The sequence below is a fragment of the Mirounga angustirostris genome, unplaced genomic scaffold (genome assembly GCF_029215605.1).
Source record: "Mirounga angustirostris isolate CCGP_5_RB_7025 unplaced genomic scaffold, mMirAng1.0.hap1 SCAF_1, whole genome shotgun sequence".
NCBI classification, from domain to species: Eukaryota; Metazoa; Chordata; class Mammalia; order Carnivora; family Phocidae; genus Mirounga; species Mirounga angustirostris.
The window spans coordinates 70,436,669-70,455,294 of NW_026991709.1; the positions used below are offsets into that span (position 1 = coordinate 70,436,669).

An 18,626-nucleotide genomic window follows, 5' to 3' on the forward strand; every position below is an offset into this window, starting at 1 on the left:
TGTATCCTGTTTAAAAAATCTTTGCCTACTTCTCACTGCATTTGATTTACCCGTGCTGTTTATGTGCCTCTTCTCCCACAACTGTGAGATCCTTGAGGGCCGAGGCTGTATCTTACTCTGCTCTGTATACCCAGAACCTACCACAGAGCTTAGAACATGGTAGGAGTTCAGGAGTCACTTGGCTAATGAATTAATTCATGCACTGGATGAAGTAACACACATAGTCTCTGTGCAGAGATGTTATTTCTAACGATGAAAACAAGCAATACTGAGAAAGCCCTCGATGCACATATATGAGAAGGGATGATTATAACTGGCTATTACATTTTTAAACTACATATGAGCTGCTTTCTATGTATGCAGAGGTATATATGCCTGAAGCAAAAGCTAGTAAACAACTCTTGAAAAGTTCATTAAATAGAAGCCAGTTTTCATTTTCATTGCAAAAGGGAATCATTTAGAGCCTAAATAAATTCTTGTGTCCTTCCAGAGAACTGAATTTTGATAAAAGATAACTAGGCTGAGTACTCACAAAGTTTTATAGTAAGAAGAAACATTTATTCACCTTATAAAACACATTTACAAACTATCTCATTAGATCCTTACAACAGACTTACAGCAAGTAAAATAAATGGTAGGTTAGCTTTATTATGCAGGTAAAGAGATTATAGCGCAGAAGAATTTGACTTGCTCGGAGCAATAGTGAATGAGGTTGGGGAAATGATCCTGTCGTCTGTATACTCTCCACAGTCCCACACATTGATGCTTGAGATATTTTTTTCCCCAACCCAGATCCCAACTCTCTTAAGGTATTTCTTCTTGGAGACAGTACTGCAATGCTTTGGCACCTGAGGGACCTGAGTCTCAATTCCTGCTACAAATACCTATCAGCTATGTGAACTTGGGTAGTTCACTGAGCCCCAGTAATAATCTGGACCTCAGTTTTTCATTTATAAAATGATGCTTACCTTGTAAGTTTATTTTGAAAATTAAGAAAGATGTGAGATGCCTAGAATGGGTTAGTCCTCTCCTGCTGCTCGTGGATCTCAGCTTAGCAAAAGGATTTTATATGCAGTATCTGTTAGAACATCTCGTACGTAGGGGCACCTGGGTGGCTCAGTCATCGTTAAGCGTCTGCCTTTGGCTCCGGTCATGATCCCGGGGTCCTGGGATCGAGCCCCGCATCGGGCTCCCTGCTCCGCGGGAGGCCTGCTTCTCCCTCTCCCACCCCCCCTGCTTGTGTTCCCTCTCTCCCTGTGTCTCTGTCAAATAAAAAAAAAAGAACATCTCGTACTTAGGTAATCAGAATAATCTGATGGCTGGCTGCCAGATATCACTCAGATTTTTAGAAGCTATCTCTGTTCCCAACTCAATGGCTAATCCAACAGCAGACACTCCCATGGATATCATCAAAATGGTGTTCATGAGGCAAGGGGAAGCAGCGGAACTGGGCTTTAACCCCTTAAAGGACCAAACTTCTTTGGGGCTTTGTGATAGCAGCTGTAGGTTTTTGTTCTTTAGGGTAAATGTGTGACAGTTGAATTCAACGGTTAGCCCTACAAACAAGATACTTCTTTTAGAAACTACATACTTGCAATAAGCAGTTTTACTAAGTAGGGCCAGCTTTAGTTCAAGTTCTTCACTTCCCTGGGTTACACCTCTACAGTTGCAGAGGCCTGATGAATGCTGACGCGAGCCAAGCTACTCATGCTGTTTGACAAGGTCCAAGTATGGGGGACGATCCTGAAAACAGGAGACTCCACAGCTGGCTCCTGCTATTCTCTTTCATTCTGTTTATGGCAATCTTTGTAATTGTGGGAATATTTCTGGGGTTTCATGATAAAGTGACTACTCATCTTAGTTACGCCTATCTAAGCAATCATAATGAAGCTAATTCCACGAGGCCCCCCAAGCGCCTCAGAAGTGGCAAGATTCTAAGAAAGGAACAGCTTAAACTGTTCCACAGTTCACTATATTTCCTGCGCTATAGAACAAAGTAACAAGACGGTCACGCTCTGTCTAGCACCTTTCTCTTTGCGTATTGTTTTTTAGTTTTAGCGAAAGTCAGTAAGCGGAAATCAATAAAGGTCATGTTAATCATTACAAAGGAAAGATGAAAGAAGGCTATGTCTGTAATCCAGAAAATGATCTAAGATTATCTCGATAAATTGTAAAAAAAACCATAATCACATGTTACGAAAGTATGGAAAAACAAAAAAAACCCTTACATATAAATAAAGTTCCTCCGAGGCTATCAGGAGGAGATGCTTGCAACCTGATCCTGTGTCTGTGTCTCCTCATTCGCCGACGCCGTCCTGTCCTACGAGAGACCCACCCCGGCTGGAGCTGGACTCCGGCAGAATGCCACGATAGAACTAAACATTACCTTTTTACAGATGTGTCAATAATCTTAGAACTTGGCTTGACTGGGGGCGCCTGGGTGGCTCAGTCGGTTAGGCAACTGACTCTTAATCTCAGCTCAGGTCTTGATCTCAGGGTCGTGAGTTCAAGTCCCATGTTGGGCTCCACACTGGGTGTGGAACCTACTTAAAAAACAGACAGACAAAAAATTTGGCCCCACTGGAGACACAGCTACTAGTCACCACTTTGGTGGTGATAGCTCTAGGGAGAAGCAAATGGGAGTCTAGGAAGGGCACAGATTAGAAGAATTTGCCTAATACCATTAACCAAGACTGAAAGGCTTACAAGAACAGGATAGACAGATGTTCCATTCCAAGGGATACTGTGGGGTCTGGAGGTGGGGTCTGAGCAAGGAATAGAGGAAGTTGAGAACATTTCACTGGTAGAAGGGAAGGGGAAAAGATGATGACCATCAGGCCAGTGTTCCCCAAATATGAGTGACAGACTATCAGCTTCCTGTGGGCGGGCTCCAACCTCCGCTTACAGCTGACTAAACAAGAGAGCACATTCCCTTAATTGGAGGGAGAAAAAAAGGAAGATAGATGTTGAAAGAATTGCCATTTACACTAGTCCACTAAAGAGGAAGTATTGTGTTTTCTGTATTAGTATAAAAATATTACAAACTTCAAGCCACCCCAATTAGGCTTCTGTTTCCAACAGCACACTGAGATGGATCTTGGTCTCCAATGACTTTTTCCGTCTAATAAACACTTCACTGTCCTTCTTACTTGACCCCAAGACAGAATTAGGCATAGTTGGCCACTAGATCCTTTTTGAAATTCTTGCTCTTGGCTCCCTTAACCCCCCACTCTAGTGTTTCTCCTCCCTCACTGACTGCATCTCCTTGACTGGGCCTCTTTCTGTTGGTGATCTCCAGACGTAGGTTCTGGACCCTCTTTAACTTTCTCCTTAGTGACCTCATTCTCTCTCATGGAACTAAACTCCGTCTGTAACGCTGATGATTTTTCTAATCTCCAATTCCAGTCTACCTCTCCTCCAAGCTTCATACTTACATGTCCTATACTACTCCTACCCTTGGAAGTTTCATGATGAACACATCCAAAATGATTTCTTCTCCACCAAACCTGCCTGATCACATCTTCCCGCCTCAGTAATGACACCGCTACATACCCACCGCCGGAAATGAGTCGTTCTTGATTTTGCTTTCCTTCATTCCCCCACATTTTAAGTCTCTCCATTTCTACCTTCATAGCGCATCTCTACTCTATACCCTACTTCCCAGGTGCTCTGCCACTCTCTGGCCCAGGTGACCTCTGTTTTACAGTTTGATCATTGCAACTGTCTCTACTCTTGCTCTCCTCCAATTCACTGTCCACTTAATAATGGCTTCTCATTACACTTGAAACATGATCTGAGCTCCTTACCAGGGCCTAATAAGGCCTCTATGATCTGGCTTTTACTCACTTTATGCCACTCCCTTTGCTCGCCACATGCCAGACCCATCTGCCTTCTCGAAAGACCTCAGATCCATCAAAAACTTTGCTGCTCCCCAGCCTCTGCAGTTGTTGTCCTGCTTGGAAGTTTTCCTCCTACTCTTAGCATGGCCACCTTCTTTGCATCCTTCAGGTCTCAGCCTAAATGTTAACTCCCCAACACCTTATTTAAAGCAGAATTCTTGGGGCGCCTGGGTGGTACAGTGGGTTAAGTGTCCAACTCTTGGTTTCGGCTCAGGTCATGATCTCAGGGTCATGAGATCCCGTGTTGGGCTCCGTGTTCAGCAGAATCCGCTTCTTTTTCCCCAAGATTTTATTTATTTATTTGACAGAGAGAGAGACAGCGAGAGAGGGAACACAAGCAGGGGGAGTGGGAGAGGGAGAAGCAGGCTTCTCACCGAGCAGGGAGCCCAATGCGGGGCTCGATCCCAGGACCCCGGGATCATGACCTGAGCTGAAGGCAGATGCTTAACAGCTGAGCCACCCAGGCGCCTGACAGAGTCTGCTTAAGACTCTGTCTCCCTCTCCTCCCCCCACTCTAATAAATAAACAAATCTTAAAAAAATAATAAAAATAAAGCAGAATTATCTATCTGCTTTTCTATTTTTTTTTCCACAGTCTTTGAATCAAATCAGTATTTTTCATTTGTTTATTGTCTGCATTCACTGAAAATAAGTTCCCTGAGGACAGGACTGTGTACGTTTTGCTCATCACCATATTTCTATATTTGGCACACAGTGAGGCTAGTTAAGGTTAAGGATAAGCATTCTGTGGCTGGAAGAATGGGAAAGAATCTCTCAATCCAATTTAGTATTTATGCCCACCCCTTGGCTGGTCCATGTGGCCAGGGAGACAAGGTCTTGGAAGAAGATGGCAAGTCCCATCAGAATACATTGCTGAAGCATGGGGACGAGGAATAGTTCCACAAGAGGAAGAGGAATAACACAAACTGATTCCTGGGGTTACTGTGAGCTAGGCAGTGATCTCAATTTCTATAACACAATATAATCTATCTCCTGGCTTTTCTCCCATTAATTTAAAAATTCCTTTTTTCTTCACTTATTAGAGTTGTGTCCTTAGTCATTATTCCTGGTCTGAAAGACTACATGCTGGAATTGCCCAAGTATGAGTTCTAGACTCCTACTTTCCTAAAAAGCTAACTCACCCAGTGATTTCATGACGCAACCAACATTTACAAAGCAATTACCATCAATGTTCAACATACTACTAGTAGCAGAGAATCTAGCAAAATTATCCTTGATAATGCGATGAATTAACCTATGTCAATAAATACACTTCAGTGTCCTACTAAACATGAGAATATGAGGGCAAGCTCTTGAAACCTGAATTATATTAACTGAAATAATACCTAGGGAGTCTTATCTCACAAAAACAGTACCAAAAAAAAAAAAAAAAACTAATACTGAAAAGTTTTTGATTTTATTTCCAAGATCAAATATTACAACAGGACATTTACATGTATTTATAAAAAAATGCAGCAGTTGAATTTATAGATCAGAGGTTTCCTTGAGTTTGGTCCCTCTCTCAGCACAGTGAGCTGATGTCTTCAAAAGACTTATCCCACTCCCCTCCCTCCCCCACCCCAAATGTCCCACCCCACCCCCCATTCAAGTTGCAGTACCAATATAAAGCAACTGGGTACAACACAGCAAGGATATTCACAATTTGGTACAGCCAAAACCAGAGGATCACCAACTGAAAGACCCTCTTTTTAATTATTTACCTATAGAGTATGTGTATCTATAGATATATCACACCCAGTTATCTAAGATTTCCCTGGTTTTAGAGCAAGTGGAAGTTCCATTGAGTCTTAGCCAGCAGTTACAGCTCTGCTTCACCTAACGGCATGTTTTTCTCCTCCAAGTTTAGATTTTCTACGGCCTCCATGTGTCTTCAAATTTAAGGCTTTCCCTAGCACCTTAATTATCACTTACTAGATATACAGGAGGGTCTCTAGTGTGTGGTGAACAAAAAAATTTAGTGGATGATCCAGTTGCCCCTTGCTCACTGGTCCCAAACCCTTCCTCCCACTTTTGAGAAGAGCTGCAGAAACAAATTATCTCCTAGCACCATGGGATTAAAAGCCCAGAAAACTGACAACTATATGTGCATTTTAGGGAGCACTTGCCAGAAACATTACAATAGGAGCACTGTCTCTGTCCATTATCTTCTTGGATTCAATAACTAAATTACACTACAGATTAAATTTCGAGCCTGTCCTGCATTAAAAACGCAAATCTCACTAAGACCGCCACTTTGTCCAGAATGAAGGATTCCCAGGGAATCTCTAAATACTGTTAGGAACTGCTTGAGAAACACTTTAAAGCAAATACCCCAAGCTGACTTCACTCGAGTCCCCAACCCACCCCCATCCCTATTCCCCAAACAAATTTCATTCCTTGATTAACCTCTCTGAATAAGATGGGAATTGGAAAATGACATGAAAAATGTTTTAAAAACACAATTAGTGAGGACATGCCAGAATCGGGACATCCCAGATGATTCAAAACGCATTATTCAAACTAATGACAAAGCATGCAGAGCCTACAAACACTCCTGAGAGTATCCATGGAACAATCAATACCTACTCAAAAAAGGACTTTTCTTAAAGGGTTAAAAAAAAAAGACACCAGATGCTTAGAAGTTGTTAACAATCAAAAGGAAAACCGTTCTAGAAAAGATTTTTAAAGGAGTGAAAAAATTGTATCTAACAGATTCATGCCAAAGCTTGGATGAAAGCCCCTCAAAGTCCAAGTATCATGTTAGCATCAACTGGTACTCATTTCTCTGTATCTAAGTCTAGAGGATTCTATCAGAGCTTCACTGTCTGTTTCCCAGCAAGAGTTTGAAATAGCCTTTCCAAAACTGAAGGGACAAACATTAGAAAGTAACAAGGCCCAAGTCCCAAAATGGGTAAGATAAACAGCCGCTAGTACAAGCTTGCTACACTCATTAACTAAAAAGTGGAGGTCACATACTACTTTCATTCTAATTAGCAGGTAAAAGGGGATTTTCTGGTGACAATGGTAACTTCATGTGAGGTTTAACTTACAGGGCAATAAATCAAAAAGTTGTTAAGAACATATGATTAGGGTAAAAAACCTATTTAATATTTTGAATCACACCATTTAATGTATTGATATTTTTCATTATTAAGAACACAGAAATCTGAGAACATACTATCAAACCATTTTGTTGAAAGCAGTTTTCTGAGCATCAGCATTGCAGTGTCATTAATTTGAAACAGAAATCTAGTGACATGTACTCTTCTAAAACCAGCAAGCTTGACAAAAGAAAAAAAAAGAATGGCAGGGAATAGCTCCAGACCAAAATCTCTCCCTTATTAGTTAAGATGCTCTTACTGAGTCTAAGAAAAAAGCAAATAAAAAAGATTTTAAGAAAAGGAGAATTCCAGGTCAGAACTATCCAGTGATTTGAAATGCTTCCCATTTTATTTACCACATATTATAAATGAATGATTCATGGTAGCCCAGTTAGATTAATAACTTGTTTTGATACAGATAAAATTTTTCTTATGTTCAGTCCCATGTAGCTTCACTATTCTTCCTATTTGAAAACTTAAGTGACCCCGTAAGGGATATAAAAATCTCAGGGCATTTTGATCTCTATACAGGAAATACCAATAAGCAAACAACAAAAATTTGCTGTTTGTGGCCACAGAATTAAGTACAACAAGGCAACTTCCCCATATTTAGAGATTAATGTGGGATTGTTCTTGGGCAAAATACTACCATTGGTATTTGTATCTCTAATCCAAGTAAACCTGGCCATCTCTTGAAAATACTTTCCTGAAATGTTAAATCGTTTTACTGAAGTAGTTCATATTGGACTGCCCAACTCTACTAGATCATATGGCAAAGAAAGGCTTGAACCAAAAATGATCATGTTTAGGAGAATGACTGAGACTCTAAGCAGTACAACAGCATTCTGTAGGCCAAAGAAAGGGGAGGGGTATCATGGTGCTAGCTGTTCTATATTTGGAATAAGAATTTTTAGGTAGAGAGAGAAAATGAGCTATGAAACTCTTGTTTTGAAACTATTGTTTCAAATTGTTCCCTTATATTTTATGAAAAAATTTTTAAGTGTTATTCAAACTTAGAAATGGAATTTCTTATAGTTAATTTCATTAAAAATCATGACTAATTTTCAGTGAATGGATGTCCAAAAAAATTGAGAATAGAGAATGACAAAGTAAAAGAGAATGTAGGATGAAACGATTTTCTAATTAACAGTCTCATCATCACATCCAGTAATTTAATCACAAGTTCACTTCATGGGGAAACTATCAAGGTTGTCAAAATCTCTATAAAAAAATATTCTTGATTCTAAGCTGTCTCTCTAGTAGTGTTCAAAGACTAAAATACTAAACTTCTATAGAATAGGAGAAATCAAGATAGTGCCTTGATATTCTGTTGGTTATTTTCTGTACGAAAGAACATTCTTGCCACCAGTCTAAACCGTGTACAATGCAATACTAAGTTTCAAGTCAAGACAATAATTGATAATGCTATGCGAGGCAAATCAATGAAGCTGAATATTCATGGGACACAGCTGTCTTTAAGTAGCCTTTTCATTAAGGCTTGTAATACTGGACAACTGCCATGTTCATCAGTTAAGGTTGGTTCTTCCTACTCTCATTTAGTTTGACACAAGCCATCACTTACTCATCAACCAGTATCCTATGATTTACTATTGAGTAGTTAACTCAAAGAGGGCCAGAGACAGAGAGAATATGAATGACCTAATAGAGATATACTCTGTGAGATAAGAAATATTTTTGAAAGTCAGCCTAATTGAATCTTGAAAAAGTTGTTCCTGCCAAAACCAAGTGTGAATTCTACAACTTACACAAATCAATTTCCTAACAACTGCTCAGCCAGTAAAGTGCTTTGTTTAAGCACACAGGTAAAATAAATTTAACTCTGGTGTCAGTGAAATATTTGGTTCTCATTAATTACATTTTAGTCATACTTAACACCGATTAGAAACACAGCATGAAGTTTTTAAATATTATGAATTGTGTTTAAAAGCTCATTACTAGATCTAGAACTACGATATTTTCCTTTTTGGAGATTTTAGTCATCACAGTGAGGTTAGATTAAGTTACTGGGCAAATGAAACTTGGAAACAAAAAAAATACAGGAAGTGATTAACAAGAAAATTTTTAATTAGCCTAGGGATAATATAAAGAGAAGAAATTAGAAGTATAAAATTTTAGAGTGGAAAGAACTTCAAAGATAATCTAATTTGGTGGTCTACAGTCTGTGGGTTCCTGGAGTTTTTGCAAAGGGTCTGCAATTCCATACGCACATTTACATTTTCCTCATCTATGGACATAATGTTATTAATAATTAATCCCACAATTCCCCACTCTTGCCGAATTTTAATATTTTAAGTCCTTTTACTTGAAAAGACTGAGAACCATTGATCTAGTCCAATTCTCTATTAGCAGCAGCGCTGTTACCCAAGTGCACTTACGCCTACACATAGTGCCCCTTTATACACTTGATTTGTACCTGGGGAGAGAAATGAAATCTTTCCTTCACTTTCCAGTTCCTAGTGGCTCCCTCTGGTATTTTCCTAAGTGTCCAAGTGAGATCCTTGCTAGCTAAAATCTTTAGTCCTGGGATCAATAATCCTTTCCTACTTGGGTGCTGGGTGTACCTTACTGATAAAAGTCATGCCCTAAGTCTAGTAGTTACAAAAGGTGGAACTAAAGAATGAATACAGGTGAGTCAAAAACTTTGAGCTACAGTGTTTGCCACTTTTCGGTTTTATTTATTTATTTTTTTTTTTGTGGACTTTCCTAATGAAAGCCTAAGTCTTTCCCCTTTCTAAACTTTTACTGTAATTATTGTTCAGCACCAAAAAGGTAAGCATTTACATGTTCTTCAATGATCTCATGTGTAGTGTATCTTTCCAACTGGATAAAACAGAAGAAACCAGGTATTAGACTTCAAGATATTTCCAACTTTGATTAAGGACTCAGTAAATACTTGTTGACTTTTAGAGTCAAGGAAGTAGAATGTTATAGGAGATTTAAAAACATACACATAGAGAGTTCAATAATCTGGTATGGGTGGGACAAAGAAAAGATAACTCTATCTTTTCCCAAAAATGGTTAAAAAAAGATAAAATTATTTTTTACCCTTTCCATTTATTCTTGGCAAATAATGCCACATATTTTCCTTTCACATTTTCATCAGTGCATCATTTTTTTAAAAAGCAACCATCAGTCCCTCAAAACAGTGGTGTAAATAAGAATTTATAGGCATAGTGCAAATCCCACAAGCTTTAAGGAAACAAAACCAAATGATAATTTACAGAGCCAAACAATAGGAAGATAACCTTTTGGGTAAACTGATTCCCCTGTTGTAGGAGACAACAGCAAGGGAGTGAAAAAAACATGGACTCTGGATGCCAATTTTGATTTTGCCAATTACTAGCTCTGACATCCTGAACATATTCTCTAAACTTCAATTGTGTCCTATCTACAAAATGGGGAGAATATACACTTTGTAGAGTTCTTAGGAAGATTAAAGGAGAAAATGCACAGGAAGTACCTAGCACATGCTAGTTACTCAAAATTAGTTTCCCATTCTTCCCTCATTTGGCTGTTCTCTCTCTTCTCTGGTTCCTTTCTAAATTACAATCAAAAGGTGTTTCCTGTCACTTTCTTCCCCCACTAGTTTTCATTCCATCTCCCTGTATTTGTTTCTTGTCACTCTCAAAGTCTCTCTTGTCGTTTTCCAACCCCCCTGTTCTTTCGAGCTGTTTCCAACACCTACAAGGAATGGCTATTTTTAACTAATCTTACTAGCTTCATTTAATCTATTCAATAAAATCTCTCCTCCACAGAGCAAAGGAATTTGCAGAGGAAATAAGACAAACTGGAGGAAGCTTACTCCTTTAGTGAATTAAGCTCATGAGCGAAGCGATACTCCTTATTTACTCTCCCCATGGGCCTCTGTATCAAACCAGGGATAATTACACTTCTGCCTCACAATAAAAGAAAATCCTCAACATCTTGTACTCTAGACACACCCGCTGTACCTAAGTTGGATCAGTATCTCATGCCCTAAGTCTTTGATATGCTTACTTGAATCATTTTATACATACTCGGGTCATCTCACAGTAAAATCCATGTTGAAAAGTCCCTTTGGTTTCTCATAAATGGATATGCCACGGCTGACCTCATCAAAAAGGCAGAACTACATCCTATCATTAATGAACATGCCTCAGGTTTTTGAGACGTTTTGTAAAGAGAAGTTAGTAAGCAAAAGGATGAAAGAGTCCCACAGGGAAAATTCTTGACTTCACATTTTTGACAGATTTGGGCTTCAGCTGTGACTGCAGAGAGCGGGGCACTGCCATCACAGCACCAAAGCTGGGCATGCCCGCAGTTCTTACCCTGTGCCTCCCTGAATTTTTGCATTTCTGACCTTGTCTACTCAACATGTTTTTAACCCTCTACTGCACCTTTGCTACTATAGAGCTCTATTCCTCAGATAGCAAGTACATTATCCAAGTTGAGAGATACAACTGAGGAACATGAAAACCACGTTTCCTCAGTAAATCAGAAGCTGCTAGTTACTCGAGAGCCTATGAAAAAACACCGAAATGGTATTACTCAGTCACCAATCTAAAGAGAGAACTTTGACTCAAGGTATAAATGAAATTGTAATTATATAAATATATTTATAAATATTTATACAATTATATACTTATACATAAGCACTTACACAGACTTAGAAAAAAATGTAAGAACATTAATTCAAAAGGACTCACTGAAGAATAAACAGAATTTTCCATGATTTCCTTGAGGAGATACATAACTCATTCTTTAGGAAGGATCCCTCTAAATCCAACCATTAGAAACCACATTCTCTAATTGTGTACTAGCAACACATGAGCATCTTTTTTTTTTTAATCCCCTAGTTGCCAAGAGAGTGATCTTAAAGTAGATGGGAACCTAAAGGTCTCTGAGCAATAGCAATTTATGTTCCTCAAGTAGAAGAATCGATCGATCCAAATCCCCAATTGACAAAATAGGCCCATTCTATATAACAAGGTTAAAATTCTGATTTTGCCACCAGAATCATTACTACCCCTTCAGAGGACCCTAAAGCTCAAAATAAGAATTGAGCATACAGTGAAGGTGCTAAGTCAAACAGTATTACATAGATTCAAGATGGCCTCTTCTAAGTAATACGGAAAAAAGCTTTCACCAACTACATTTTGAATGTGGCTTTTGTTGGCAGAAAAACCCCACAACATCTCAAGACTCCTGATAATCTTCTCCACCTCCCTTACTAAATGTTGTCTTATAAATTGAATTTAAAGGTCTTCCCCTTACAGAGGCTTTCAGTTTTGATACCTTTTGCAAGAAAACAGTAGAGGAATTTAAGCTCATTCAGTCACCAGAGCCTTTTAGAAACTACTCCAACCGGGGCTAAAAAAAATGAATCATTCTAACCGCAGGAACATGGTTAGCAACTCTCAGCTGCATCTTCTTCTTTTTCCCCCCAGGACATACATAAGTATGCCTTAAAGCCCATAGGACGATCAATAACCATAGTGGTTACAACTACAAGCCACTGGACTGCATGATTACTGAACAGCTGCCTTCCCATTGATCACTTGTGGACCCAAACAATGGAAGGGCCAAGGGAACTAGTATGCTGTACTGGCAAAAACAGCAAGCACCTTCCTATTCTAATTACCACAAGAGCCTCACTAAATGTCCTTTTCAGGACTAGCAGGATCAATACAGTTTATAAAGTAATAATGAAGAAAGCTGTTTCAGGCTAGGATATTGAAAGCCACCCCATGCTACTCACCCTACATTTAACACTCATTCTGCCAATAACACATACCATGGAAATAATTCTAGCTGGGAACGTGGGAATCCGTTGAAAAAAATTTTAAATATGATGAGCAATAATTATAAGGGATGCTTTTTCCATGTAAACGGAAGCCTGGATATTTTGTCACGTGATATTTCTTACATGAACAACAAAACAAAACATGTGTTATAGAGTTTCTTTTCCCTACCAAAAATGGGGCTTACAAAAAAGGGAGGTTGTTCTTATTCTGAATCTAGCCATTCCTTTACCAAAGGATCTGAGGAGTAACATTATCATTTGATCCCAAAAAAGTGCCGTGCAAGAGACCACTTATTGGAACACACATTTCCTGCTGCCAGTACTAGGAGGTCTAATCCTTACACTTCCATTTGGTCACCAGATTAGGTAAGAAAGAAAGAATAGTAGGAAAAAGAAGAAAATAGAAGAGGACTGAAAAGGTGGGGGGAGGGGGAAAAGAGACTGAATATAGGAGAGAGCAAGAAATAAAAGAGAAGGCAGGTGACTTGCTTGCCCAACTTGGCTCTATGGTCCTATGAGCCAAAATGCATACTTAGTGACATGGTATCTCACAGGAAAGGGAAAAAAGGGGTAAACTGAGAGAGGTCAGGCCATGATGTTAATTTCTTTCCTGTACAAAGACAGTCTCTTGAGGACAAAGGCCTGCCTCCTGTAATGTAATGTCATAGTCCAGATGAGAGAGTTTTCTTCGAGGGAAGTTGGTGAGAAGTTCAAAACGTTCATTTGGATATCCTTTAGACTGGACGTGCTTCACCAAAGCCTATGAAAAATAAGAGAAAGACAAAGCTGTTAGATGGAAATACAAAGAAAGAATATATTAAAGAATTAAATATCTTATATTCATTTCTATCATATCAGATAAGATACGAAGTTATTCTTTTTTTTTAAAGATTGTATTTATTTGAGAGAGAGAGTGAGTGGGAGAGACAGCATCAGCTGGGGGAGGGGCAGAGCAGGGAGCCCGATGTGGGGTTCAATCCCAGGACCCTGGGAACATGACCTGAGCCAAAGGCAGACGCTTAACCGACTGAGCCATCGAGGCACCCCAATTTTAGTTACGCTTTCACACAACCAAAGCTTACCCTTGTGGAAGGGCCAATATAACTCTTTGGATAGGACGATAATAAACCTGCACCCAATAACTTAGGGCCATTAAGTGATACTGAAATATACAGGGTTATGTTTGTCTCCCAAATACACAAACTCAATTTCTATCTGTAAAATTATCATCCTCTTTTTAAACATTTTACCATTTTTCCTTTTTATCAACAATCTGTCCTTCAGTCCACCTGCAGACATCCGTGCCACCTGCGCATTGAATCCCTTCTTCCTTCTCCAAAACCGCGCCACTATGATATCCCCTTTTATAGGTACCTTCAACATCTCACTCTCTACAGATGATTCCCCTCAGACTTAAAGATGCTCACTCTCTCCTTCAGTCATTTTTCCCCTCTGATTATTGCCCATTCGCTACCTCTAGCTTCACAACCAAACTTCTCAAAGAAGTGATCTATACTTGTTCTATCCACAATCTCATCTCCCATTCCCATCCAAATACTAGACCAGGAAGATAGTTCTGGGTATCAGAACCTTCTTGCACTTCAGTCATCCAGTCTTGAAGAATCAGATTAATTATCTCCAGCCACAGCAAGTGGCTAGGTGTGGACAACTGACCCAAGGGGGATTCACTCATAGGCTAAGCTAAGCTAGTCAGACCCATTCTCTTTTCCAGGAGTCAGAAACAGAGGGAAGCCCATTAGCTGTGGACTTTAGACGAAAAGGCCCTCAGCATCACTATGATGAACCATGTACAAGTTGAGAGGTAAACAAAACCCACCAGTATACAGAGAGAAGAATGGTATGAAGCAGAAAATCACAAAAGGGAAACAAAACAGGCCCCATGAGAAAAACACAGAAAAATACTTTCGGTTTTCAACCACTTTGCAGGGTCAGCTACTAGGACACCCAGGAGCCCCACGGATACGATAAATAACTCCACTCCCCTTTTCCAGGTAATAATTTCAGTTGGGTTTCTATACCATGCAGCCATGGAATAGAAAATCTTGACTAGACAAACCCTATGTGACTTGCCTAAGATAATCTGACAAGGAAATAAAGTAATCCAAAGACGCACCACAGTTAAGTTTCCAGTTAGAGGCCAGACTGAATACCATCTATTTCAAAGATTCACAAAGCCAATTATGCCAATTAATTAGTTTCTCTGCTTCTAGTAAACACCTCCAATCAGATATACTTACCAACAGTTTAGCTTGCTCTGGAAGAGTGATCTGTTCCCTTTTTCCATCTGGATACCGCAACATCAGCTGTGCTTTTGGTCCTAAAGGAAGGGTTAAAAAGAAAAGAAAAAAAGAAAAAAAGATAAGAGCTTAAGACATGAGACTAACTTAAACAAATAAACAAACCCCTTCAGTAACATTCAAGTTTTAAGTAAAGCAGGTCTAGAATGTAACTCACCATTTACATCTATGCCCTCCACTATTCCATCTGATTTTTCAGGTGACATCTCCAATATTTCTGAATCCACGGCTGGCAATCCTTGGTGGTTTGTGGCTGCTCCAGGCTCAGTTCTGGCTGGGGGTTCAGTTAGTGGCCTTCTGTTCTCCTCTTTTCTATGCCCCAAATCTTTGTGGGGAGATTTTCTGGACTTGGCAAGATTCTCTATCTCCTCTTCTTCATCAGAGCCACAAACGGATATGAACTCCTCACTGCCAGAAAAAAGTTCAGATTCAGATTCTTCATCTGAGCGGCTATCCTGTTTTGTCTGTGTTGAATCAAAGTGTGTCTCTTGCAAGGAGGCTCTGATGGCAGCTTCTAGCTGGCTGTCTTCACTTGCATCTATAAGGCTCTCCTGCGAGATGCAGTCATAAAACGTGGGTGGAAAGAAAAAGAAAACAGTTAAATCAAAAAATAGATAAAGTCAAACAGGACATAAGAAATTTAACACTCAAGACGCCTAGGTGGCTCAGTCGGGTAAGCGTCTGCCTTTGGCTCAGGTCATGATCCCAGGGTCCTGGGATCGAGTCCCACACGTCGGGCTCCCTGCTCAGTGGGGAGCCTGCTTCTCTCTCTCCCCACTCGTCCTCTCTCTCTCAAATAAATAAATAAAGTCTTAAAAAAAAAAAAAGAAATATAACAGTCAGCTTGACAATATTACTTTCTGCAGAATGTATCTCTTTACTATAGTAAAGTTTAAGCTATTTGAGTACAACAACTTTGTCTTACACAGCCAAGTTGGAATGTATATTTTAAAAACAAAAACTACCACCTGGCATAATGGTGTTGCAAGCGCAGGTTTCCTTTATAGCAAAATGAATAGAATCAAGAAAACAGTTTATTCCCGGCCCAGAAAAATACAAGAATTAAGGTTTTAAATATAAAGCCAAAACATTAGTTTTTAAAATGACTCAACACAGAAAAGGATGTCTACCTCACTCATCACTATATTCTTCAACTAGCGCTGCTTTGACACAGAGGAGGATATCAATAAACTCAGTAATCATCATTTTGCAAAAAACGTAACAGATCTCTAACATTTGTTTTTTGTTGTTGTTTTGTTTTTTAAAGATTTTACTTATTTGACAGAGAGAGTGAGAGAGCACAGCCGGGGGAAGAGCAGAGGGAGAGCAAGAGAGCAGGCTCCCTGCTGAGCAGGGAGCCCAATGCAGGACTCGATCCCAGGACCCTGGGATCATGACCTGAGCCGAAGGCAGCCACTTAACCAACTGAGCCACCCAGGCGCCCCTAACATTTGAACCAAAACAAAACAGCATATAATGAATAGGAAAAACCAACAACTATGTTTCCCCAAACTTAATTACAATGAAGGGTTTCACTGTGATCATGAGAAATGCAAATTTCAACAGTTTTCCCCCAGGTAAAGTTCTGTCACAAATATTGCTAAACTGATTGAGTTGCAAAATATGGGTTGTCTGAGTGGAACTTATTTCGATCTAACTCAAATTATTAAAAAAAAAACTTTGTAAGGTAATCAAAAGTTGAATACTAGACATCTCATGATACTAGGAATTGCTGCTAATTTTTTAAAGGGTGTATCACTAGTATTGTGATTGTGTTTTAAAAAAATAGTCTATCTTTTTTTTAAAAAGGTTTTATTCATTTATTTGACAGAGAGGGAGAGAAAGAACATAAGCAGGGGGGAGCGGCAGGCGGAGGGAAAGGGAGAAGCAGACTCCCCATCAAGCAGGGAGCCCGACGTGGGGCTTGATCCCAGGACCCTGAGACCACTACCTGATCTGAAGGGAGACGCTTAACCGACTGAGCCATCCAGGTGCCCCAAGAGTCTTTATCTTTTAAAGATACATGCCAAAGTATTAATGAATGAAAAAATGAATTCTGAGATTTGTTTCAAAATAATGTGACTAAGATGAGGTATGAATGAAACAAGACTGGCCACCTGCAATGATTACTGAAACTAGTTAATGGATACATAGAGGCTCAATAAATTCCTTCTACTTTTGAATATGCTGAAAATTTTCCACAATAAAAAGGTAAAAAGTATGGGTCGCTAACAAAAACTAAAGGAACCTCATTTCAACTTTTACTATGTGCTAATCATAAAACAAAAAAATTAAGAAAAAAATGTTGAATAAACCTAAGGCTAATCTACCACCAAAAAAGGGCAAGTGCCCACATGACCTGCAATGGCTTTTAGGTGACTGAGCCACCCAGGCGCCCTAAGTCTTTATATGCTAACAACACGACTAAGTCTTTATATGCTAACAACACGACCATCTACATAGAAAATTCTGAGGGATCTACAAAAAAACTAATAGAACTAATTAAATTTAACAAGGCTGCAGGCTACAAGGGCAATGTACAAAAACTGTAAAACACTGCGGAAAGAAATTTGAGACAAATAGAGAGATCGTGGATTTGAATACTCAATACTGTTAGGATGTCAATTTTCTCCGAAATGATCCATAAAGCCAACGCAAATCCAATTAAAATCCCAGCAGCTTTCCTCACGGAAAGTGACAAACTGATTCTAAAACTTATATGGATCTTGGGGCACTTTGTCAGAAAAGCATGCCACTCAGGGTTGTGAGTTTGAGCCCCACATGGGGTGTAGAGATTACTAAAATAAATAATAAACTTAAAAATAAGTAAATAAATAAACAAAGCTTATGTGGATCTCTCTGCCATAGATCCTTCCCATGTTAAAAATAAAAAAATTTTAAAAATTAAAAAACAAAAACAAAACATACGTGTGGAAACACAAAGGACCTGAAATAACCAAGCAACTATAAAGAACAGAGTTTAAGAATTTATACCATGCAATTTCAAGACTTACAGAGCTATAGTAATCATTAAGACAGAAAATATTAGTGTAAAGAAAGACATATTAATCGAAAAGAGTCCATAAACCCACACATATATACGATCATTTTTTGACAAAGATGAGAAGGGCAATTCAGTGGGGGAAAGGACAGTGTTTTTTAACAAAAGGTGCTAGAATAAGTGTACAGCCATATGCAGACAAACAAAAAACCCCAACTGAACCCTATATTGATACTGTATACAAAAATTAATTCAAAATGGATCACTGACTTAAGAACTAAAATATAAAAAAAATGGGATAAAATCTTGAGTTAGGCTAAGATTTCTTAGATACGAGACAAAAAGCACAAAGCATAAAAGTTTATAAATGGGACTTCATGAAAATTTTAAAATTTGCTCTTCAAAAGACTATTATGAAATGAGTAAATAAGCAACAGACTAGGAGAAAATATATGCAGGCCATATGCCTAACAAAGGCTTATTATCTAAGGAACTCTTACAACCC

At 39.0% G+C, this 18,626-nt stretch overlaps 1 protein-coding gene across 1 annotated transcript in view; it reads right to left on the reverse strand.

Annotated features, from left to right (window-relative positions):
• Positions 1-6,801: 6,801 nt before the first annotated feature.
• The window catches only part of UBXN7 (UBX domain protein 7), a 58,864-nt gene continuing 47,039 nt past the window's right edge, over positions 6,802-18,626 (reverse strand). Inside the window, exons 9-11 of the mRNA XM_045903084.3 lie at positions 15,278-15,671; positions 15,061-15,140; positions 6,802-13,562 (exon numbers count right to left, since the gene is read on the reverse strand). Of these exons, the coding sequence (XP_045759040.1) occupies positions 13,401-13,562; positions 15,061-15,140; positions 15,278-15,671 (636 nt within the window). The 3' untranslated portion in view covers positions 6,802-13,400. The remainder of the gene's footprint in view (positions 13,563-15,060; positions 15,141-15,277; positions 15,672-18,626) is intronic.